General features: G+C 41.2%; 1 protein-coding gene across 1 annotated transcript in view; it reads left to right on the plus strand.

Moving 5' to 3' along the window:
- The window catches only part of CIB2 (calcium and integrin binding family member 2), a 118,711-nt gene extending 111,006 nt beyond the window's left edge, over positions 1-7,705 (plus strand). The window contains exon 6 of the mRNA XM_032763080.2: positions 7,493-7,705. Within this exon, the coding sequence (XP_032618971.1) occupies positions 7,493-7,514 (22 nt within the window). The 3' untranslated portion in view covers positions 7,515-7,705. The remainder of the gene's footprint in view (positions 1-7,492) is intronic.
- The last annotated feature ends 1,183 nt before the right edge of the window (positions 7,706-8,888 follow it).

Here is an 8,888-nt window from a genome sequence, read left to right on the forward strand (position 1 = left end):
TTAACTCGATATTAATGACGACGTCGTGTGAACGGATACAGCGTTAAATCGGTATATCGGCCATTAAACCGATTTAAAGTCGCAGTGTAGACCTGGCCTTATTGAAAGTGCTAAAGGGGATTGGGATTAGGGGAGTTACTAGGCACGCTAGCCCTGGAGTTTTAACTGAAATTGGTTTAGCATCCCTTTTTTCAAAACCAGTAATTTGGAAGCTCTTTGACAAATGCAATCTGTATTTTACAGTCTTCAGGCTAATGGTCCACACTAGGGTGCACCATATCTGCCTGTGCCATAGATTTAGATTTTTAAGGCCAGAAGAGACCATTTTGATCATCTAGTCAGAGCTGCTGCAAAACACGCATAGGGCTTCCTTGGATTAATTCCTACTTCAAATCCAATAGCTGTGATTGAGCTAGAGCAGATTTTTTAGGAAAACATCCAATCCTGATTTTAAAAATTCTGGAATCCACTATAGCCGTCAATAAATTGTCCCAGTGGTTCATTACCCTAACTGTTAAAAATCTGTTCTTTACTTCCAGTCTGAATTTGATTAGCTTCAGCGGCACCAAGTCAAATGCCTTACCAGAGGCATCTAGACAGACACAGTGGATGAGGTACCATTTATTGGACCAACTTCTGTCAACATTGTTACCTTTATCAACCAAAGTTGTAATCTTATCAAATATGATATCAAGCTAGTTTGACATGATCTATTTTCCATAAACCCATGTTGATTGGCATTCATTATATTACCTTTCTTTCATTCTTTATTAATTAAGTCCCATATCAGCCATTCAATTCTTTTACTTGGGATCGATGTAGTCCCATAGATCTATAGTAATTCAAGTCACCTTGGTTACCCTTTTAAGCTATTTGTCACAACATTAACTTTCTTCCAGTCCTCTGGAGCTTCCCCAGTTTTAGAAGTTATTAAAAATCAGCATTAGTGGTCCAGGTTGCTCCAGAGCCAGGTCTTTTAAAAACTCTTGGATGCAAGTTAACTGGACCTGCTGATTTGAAAATGTCTAACTTCAGTTGTTACTGTCTAGCATTTCCTTAGCTACTGTTGGAGTGGAAAATATTTCATCTTCAATTGATATGAATATATCATCTGTTTTTTTCCCAAATATTCTAGTCAGAACAGAAATATTTATTGAACATTTCTGCATTACAGCTGTCAGTTCTACTAGTTCCAGCTAGTAATGGACCAATACCATTGTTAGGGTTCCTTTTTTTCCAGATACACTGAAAAATTTCTTATGACTGTCCTTAACTCTGTTGGCAATAGATTCTCCCTGTGTCCTTTTGCATATCTTATTGGTTTTCTGCAGTTTCTAGCTTTTCGTTCATATTCATTGCTATCAACTTCCTCTTTTTTCATTTATTATATTGTTTTTAATTTTTATTTTTGCTTTCACTACCTCTAAGCCAGCCTGTTTTTTTTAATTTATTTATTATGGCCTTCTTTCTCAATTTTGGAATTGTGGCTTTTTGAGTCTCTAGTGAAATGTTCCTAAACAGCTCTCAATTATCATTCATATTTTTCTGTTTACATTCTTTCTCCCATTTGATCTGGCTCATAATTATTTTCAGCTTTGTGAAATTTGCCCTTTTAAAGCGACCAGGGATACGCATAAATTAAAATGTCATACAGACAGTGACTTGTTTATACTGATCTATGTACTGAAATGTAAGTACAATATTTATATAGCAATTGATTTATTTTATGATTATATGGTAAACATGAGAAAGTAGGCAATTTTTCAGTAATAGTGTGTGGTGACGCTTTTGTATTTTTATGTCTGATTTTGTAAGCAAGTAGCTTTTAAGTCAGGTGAAAATGAGACAAATCAGATTTCTGAGAGGGCTACAGTAGTCTGGAAAGATTGAGAGACACTGTTTTAAAGCACCAAGTATATACATTACTGGTTGAGGATTTATTCTGTTTGCAAATAACAAATACAATCAAGTCATGATCACTTTCATCTAAGCAAGCATTAAATTTTAATTCTGTGATCACTTCCTCTTTATTTGTCAAGAGGTCTAATATTGAATTTTCCTATGTTGGATGCAATACTTTTGGAGTTAAAAAATTGTCATCTATAATATTCCAGGTGGTGGGCAGGGAAATTGCACTGGCAGCATGAGACCTCTAGTTAGTACATATCATTCAGGTTTAAGTCCTCCATGATAATACAACTTTTTTTTCCTACACATTTTAGATAGGTGCTTAAAGAGCCAATCATCCTGTTCCCTAGTGTGATTTGGTGCTCAGCAGCAGACACCAACTAGTATCTAGTCTTGTTCTTTATATGAAGTACAAGATCATTTGCTTGTGAGTTGTCAGTGACTTGGAAACAGGTAATGCCATTTTTTATGAATACCACTTCCCATCCCCTTATTCCACTCAATGCTTCCTTAATCGGTCATAACCATTGATTGTAACATTCTAATCATATGGCTCTTCCCACCCAGATTCAGTAATACCAACTAGATCAAATTAATGCTCATAAATGAGCAATTCCAATTCCTCTTGTTTATTACCCAGGCATCTGGCTTTGGGATATAGGCAATTTAAAGAATTTCTTCTCTTCAGTGGTTGAATAAGTTTGTTCTTGACATCAGGATTTTCTACTACATGAGGTTTCATTTGTTCCTACTTTTCATCCTCCTGTTTTGTTGTTAGTTTAATGCCCTCTCGGATATTCTACCTAAACTGTCCTCTGGAAGGTTGGTTCTTCTTCTTCTGAATGGAGGCCGCCCAAACTATGCAGCCCCTTCTGGTCCATCTTCTATGGGTAATGTTCCACCAAATCAAAACTTTTGCCCTTATATCACCTACCTAGCCAGCACTTTGTTTTCAGAATCTTCACAACCAATGTTCCATTGCTTGCCATCACAGTACTGAATGTAGAACTGTACTGAGAAAGAAAGCCTTTCACATTCCCTCTCTAAATTCCCCTCTTTGCTGCTCCTATTCACCTGCTCAATTTGCTGGCAACTGACTTCTGTACTAAGCTTTTCTACTTAACTCCACCCCCTCACTACCAGCAGGGATTAACCACTCAATACACTTCAAACATAGGGCTGATGACAGACCCAGAGGTCCCACTCATGCAATCCTCACAGAAACACAAACAGACCTGTCTCACCTGGCCTTTCAGGGACCCTGAAATGTTCTGAAGCTGCAGAGGACCTACTGGGGCAAATTAAGCACTGGTATTAGCAGGCCTTCCCACCGTGAGGTCAGCGCAGTTCCATCTATCTTATTCCAGGACTGAATTTGGCTCACTGAACAGATATTTCTGGGAATATGGACATTCCCTTTCCCCCACCCCTCCCCCTCAAAAAACCACAGGACTTGATGGGACAGGACTTGTCCTACAGATAACTAGCAAGTACAAATGCAGAGTCCAGCCCTGGATCTTAACCATACCAGGGAGTGGAAGTACAGATGTCATTTCAGAACTTGAGCATGATGCTAAGGCTCCATCAACCTCAGGTCTCAGTAACTTGTTTATATTCTACCGATGTCATATGAACTCCAGAATGAGTTTGCCTTCTTCTTGTCTTTCTATTTGAGACAGATTCAGGTGGCAACATTCAAATCCAGTACTACGGTCTTGATTCGGTCCAGCACAAAGATTGTAGCCATTTGCAAATTTCTGGTCTGAATCAGAGCTTGAATATAAGATTCCCCTGAGTTCCATAGGTATTGGTTTGTAACTCCACCCTCCACCCCCTACAGCACCATAATTATGAATGAATCAGTTACTCTACTGTATATACTGTATTCTGGAATAAATTCTTCTCTGTTTCACTGGTGTAAATCCGGATCAATACTACTGAAATCAGCAGAGTTTTTCCAGATTTACATGAGTGTATGTGAGAGCAGAATTTGGGCTTGTACACACAAGAGAGTGTTAGACATCGCAGTAGTCATTGCTGAGAGACTAATGAAATCTTCCAGCGTCAGGGATGCGTTCTAAACTGGCTGACCTTGTCATCCATTCATGTGTATAACTCTGTAGTCTGGTTTACAGCCAGAACCGGAACCAAAAGTCTCTTTAATTAAAATTCTAAAGAACAGCTTGGTAGACTGAGCCTTGGGTTAGTGGTTTTGAAGAACTTCTGGAGGTCAACTGCAATACAATGCAAAGGGGCTCTAGAAATCATAGTTGTGACAATATTGGAGTAGATTACTACTGCTATGTTACTCCATAACTGAAGCTGCTTTGGTTGTATCTTTAAGAACATATTACCACCCTGTGTTTACTTAGCTTTATTGCAAGGAAAAAGGAAAATATGACACTACTACTGGGAAATGCATCTATTTTTTTCTTATGGTACATTGAGGTTTTGAGTTTGAACTTGTGCTGTGTGATGCTTTCTATCCATTCCCCCTCTATAAAAGTGTCCCTGTAAAGCCAGGCTTCCAGAGTTGTTCATCCATGATAATATGGTGAAAATCTTTTTAAAGGGCAGCACTTTCCCTCCTCAGAATAGCATCACTATGCCCCAAGTACTGACATTTAACACACAGTTTGAGTAGTTGGGTTTCTTTCTGGAGGCCAAGAGAGAGAATCTCTTCCCAGGCCATTTCATGGCCATTACTGAACAGTGTAGCCTAGCGTATAAAAGCACTGGACCAAAAGTCAGGAGACCTGGGTGTCACCACCCTGCTGGGTCTTAAGCATGTCACTTCACTTCTCTGTGTCTCAGTTTCCCCCTCTGTAAAATGTGAATAATGATACTGACTGTTATTACTACGGTCCTGAGGCTGCAGAAGCTTCCTAATGTAGTGGTGAATCCACTAGCTGTGTTCCTGCATGATTGACAGGGAAGTAGAAGCAATGCCGTGTACAAGGAGACCCTGCAGAGCTTGGCTCTCTGCCTCCCAAAATCTTGTCCCTTCCTTCTCCCACTCCCCCTCCCAACCCACACAGTCTGTGGCCCTCTGTACCTGTTGAAAAAGGACAAGGGTTTGAACAAGACAGAGCACCTCTCAAACCTCTTTATTAGCTATCCCATCAAAAAGCCAAACACAGTGATGTACCAGGCTATACCTCTGTGTGCCATATGTCTAATCGTCAATAGCTCTGGTAGCTTCTTGCTTTGTGGAGTTGTGTAATGTTTAGTGGCAAATAAGTTAACATGCTGTCCTGTAGTCTAGCCACAGTAGATAATACCAGCCCCACCCAATGCTGAATATTAGTCACTTAAAGCAGGGGTCTCAAACTCAATTTACCTTAGGGCCAGTGCCAGTCCTCAGATCCTCCCAGCGGGCCAACAATGTGACTGAAGATGGTGTTCAGAAAAGAAAACGTTTATGTTGTATTTTTTATTTTGAATTTCTTAGAAATAATAAAACTGCCATACAATGTTATACAGTTCTTAGCCTGCCAGAGGGTTTTTAGTGTTTGCCAGACATCTGGCAATGCTTCAGTTCTGTCAGTTTGTTGATATTTGGCCTCAGTGACTGATCAGTTGAAACCTTCAGGATTGCAGCAAGGTGTGCATCAGACAGTTGTGTTCGACATTTTGACTTGTTTATATTCATTGTGGAAAAAAGTGTCGCTGCCTCCATGGCTGACTCTGCCCGGCCACTAGTGATGGTATCTCTGTCCCTCTCCCTCAGCCAATGGGAGTTGTGGGGGGCAGCACCTGCAACAGACATTGCAAGCAGCGTGGCTGCATGTGTCTCTCCTCTGTGGGCCACAGTAAGGAGGTTCTCGGGTCACAGATGGCCAGCGCAAGGCCGGACTACCATTAAGGTGAACTAGGCAGTTGCCTAGGGCACCAAGATTTGGGGGTGACAAAAAGACATGCCCTCAATTTTTTTTTTACAGAGGTTCCACCCCGAGCTTGCGGTCGCTACTCCACTTCTCCTGCCTCCCAGACTTGCAGTGCCAATCATCTGTTTGGCGCCGCAAGCCTGGGAGGAGAATTAAAGCAGAGGCGGCATGCTCAGGGAGGACACGGAGCAGAGGTGAGCTGGGGTGGGAAGGTGTTGCACGGCTCCCAGGAGGAGGGAGCTGCTGCGGGGGTGGGGGAGGGCTTAGGGTGGAGGGGAGCTGCCGCAAGGGGGACACCTCAGGGTGGAGGGGGGGCGGGGAGCTGCCACAGGGCTGTAGGGGAGGGGCGCAAGGTGGAAGTTTTCCCTAGGGCACAAAACTTCCTTGCACCATCCCTGGGCCAGAGGGCCGGGACTTTGAGACCCCAACCTAAGGAATCTACCAATAATGACCTCTTGAGATTGCCCCAAATAAAAACTTCTCCACATTCAGCAGAACTGCCAGAACATCCCCACCAGCCCCAAACACACACAACACTAAGCATAGAGGAGACCAGGTAACAGTCTTTCCTGCCATATCTCCAGTTACTTAGTGAAATTGTATCTGGGATGAATCCTTCCCATTGTTTCTTGACTGAGCTGCAGAAAGAGGAAAGGCAATGTAACAACCGACACAGCTTTTCCTAGAAGATCCTGCTTCCAGCAGGTAGAAAAATAGTGTCATACTGCGGTGTTCTAGGTGTCCATGCTGGCAGTCATTAATGACCAAGGCCCCAGTTCAGCAAAGCACTTTAGCACCTGATTGAGCAAAATAGGACTTCAACACATGCTTAAGTGCTTTTTTGAAGAAGTAAATTAGCCACTACAATTAAATGCATGCAATTTGCACATTGACACCCCTCATCTGATAAATAATGAGTTAGATCCAAACTGAAACAGCAGATCTCAAAACCTTCTGCCACTGAACTCTCAATAACCAAGCCTGAGCATTCTACTTGGGCCCATCTCTGAGAAACCAAACTCCCCCTGTATCTAGACAGGTCCAAGTTTTGGAAGAGTTCATACTTGAATCTCAGCTTTCTTCCCCTGGGCCATCTCTAGATAAGCTATTATTTTGTGCCATGAATTACCTTCCTGTCACACACTGATTGAAACTGGAAAGGGAACTCCCTGCTGCAGAAAGTCAGCAAGTCAAATACTGTGTCTGGATTTTAAAAATGGTGGAATAGTTTTGTGGTCAGCACTGCTTCTCACTATCTTTCTCTGAGGGTCATTTCTAAAACAATTGAAGATATTTGCGCTTCCAGTAAAACACCCTATTTTAAGTATAGGGAATATTTCTCAAACCAGTAGAAACTTTCAACATGGCAGACGTTTATTAATCCCATCATCCATTCATCATTTTGATACCTGATCCCTTTAGTTGTTAGGCAGTCTAAGGGAAGTATAATCCAGACTTATGCTTCATGGTATAAACTGATTACTACAGGATCAGGAAGGGGTTTCCCTTTCACATATAACACTGTGCGGTTGGCACAGTTCACCTTCATCTGAAACATCCATATTTGGATAAAGGGCATGTTGGACCAGTGATCAGTTCCATCCCTTCCCACTTTTCTCCATTAAAATGGGCTCTTCAAGAAAATCCCTTGTATAATGACAAGTGTTGATACCTCTTAATCTCTTTTTTCTTTGCAGTACCTTCCACATAAGAATCTGAAGATGCTGATATGAGCCACTGTTATCAGAAATGACTTGACATCAGTCCTGCCTCTCTGAATCTCAGGCACTCTGGGGGCTTCTGTCCTCTTATTATGGCTTCTTAGAACTCGGCAACAAGGACTGGAAACATTCTGGCCCATGGGGGAAAGACTCATCACTGATCTGCAAGACCTTTGGGATGTCCAAGTTTTTATCTTCAATGTTGTCCAACAATGGCATTCTGGAAAAGGATGGTTGACTGAGTTTTTTTAAACAAGAGAATACTATTAAATGTATTTCCCTGTAGTTTTTATATTTATGAAAATTTAATATTATTCTTCAAAGCAAAAAAGAAAGACAGATATAAGCTACGGTGATTTTCCCAGAGATTATTAATTGAAAGAAAGCACTGGCCTTAAAATAACGAGATGCCTCCATCATTCTGTTATGCAGCTGGGGATCATGCGTGGAAATAATTTGATTAAAATTTGCAGTCAAGATCAAGTTCAGGGTGTTGAAGACAACCACATACTGGGCTTGCCATTTAAGGCTGAAAAATGTCAGGTTGCTGGGTCTGGTGCTTAACCCTCAACCAATATTTTATGGATTATCATATCCTTATGAAACTTGAAGTATTTTGTATGACATCTGCCTAAGTGATTCACTTCTTCCCAAGACAACTTTAAATTGTGTCTTTGTTCTTCAAGAAGGTCTTGCCTTTTCTCATGTCTTGGGCTGATAATGTTGGATAGAAGAATACTGTCATCTGTAGCCCCAAGAAGCACAGCACCTGTACCAAGGACACAAAAAGACATTTTTTTAAACCAGCTATGCAATTTTTCTCATAAAATGCATGAATGCAGCTCTGTATTTCTCTCTCCTACCCTTCCTGAAAATCAGCTTTGTCATTCCTTTTTTAAATTCCACCATTGGTTAGGTACTGGAGCATGACGACAATCATACTTGTATAACTGTTCTAACAGTCAATAGAAGGGCTCTGTCATTTACATGGCTTCTGTATCAAAGTCACCTACAATTAAAACATCTTACTGATTTATCATTCTTTGAGGATTTTTGTCCTGAGCTATAATATGAACATTAATTCCCTTTTCTGTCAGTATTTTCCTCCAATCAGTGTAATCTTAAATCTTTCAGGGAATATGTGACTGTCTGAAATTTCTGTTGTATATTGACCTAAAGAGCTCCTTGAAGAAGAGAGGGGGAACCCAAGGGTAAAATGTTCAAAAATACTTAAGTGAGTTAGGCGCATGATTTCAGGTATAGTGGTGTCTATCTATACACCAATATACCTGAGGTCAACCTCTGCGCCTGGCCTGAGGAAAGCAGAGGATCCTCGGCTGGGTGCTTCCCCATCCTGCTTTGCCTCCTCTTA

This window comes from Chelonoidis abingdonii, chromosome 9, assembly GCF_003597395.2.
Source record: "Chelonoidis abingdonii isolate Lonesome George chromosome 9, CheloAbing_2.0, whole genome shotgun sequence".
NCBI classification, from domain to species: domain Eukaryota; kingdom Metazoa; phylum Chordata; order Testudines; family Testudinidae; genus Chelonoidis; species Chelonoidis abingdonii.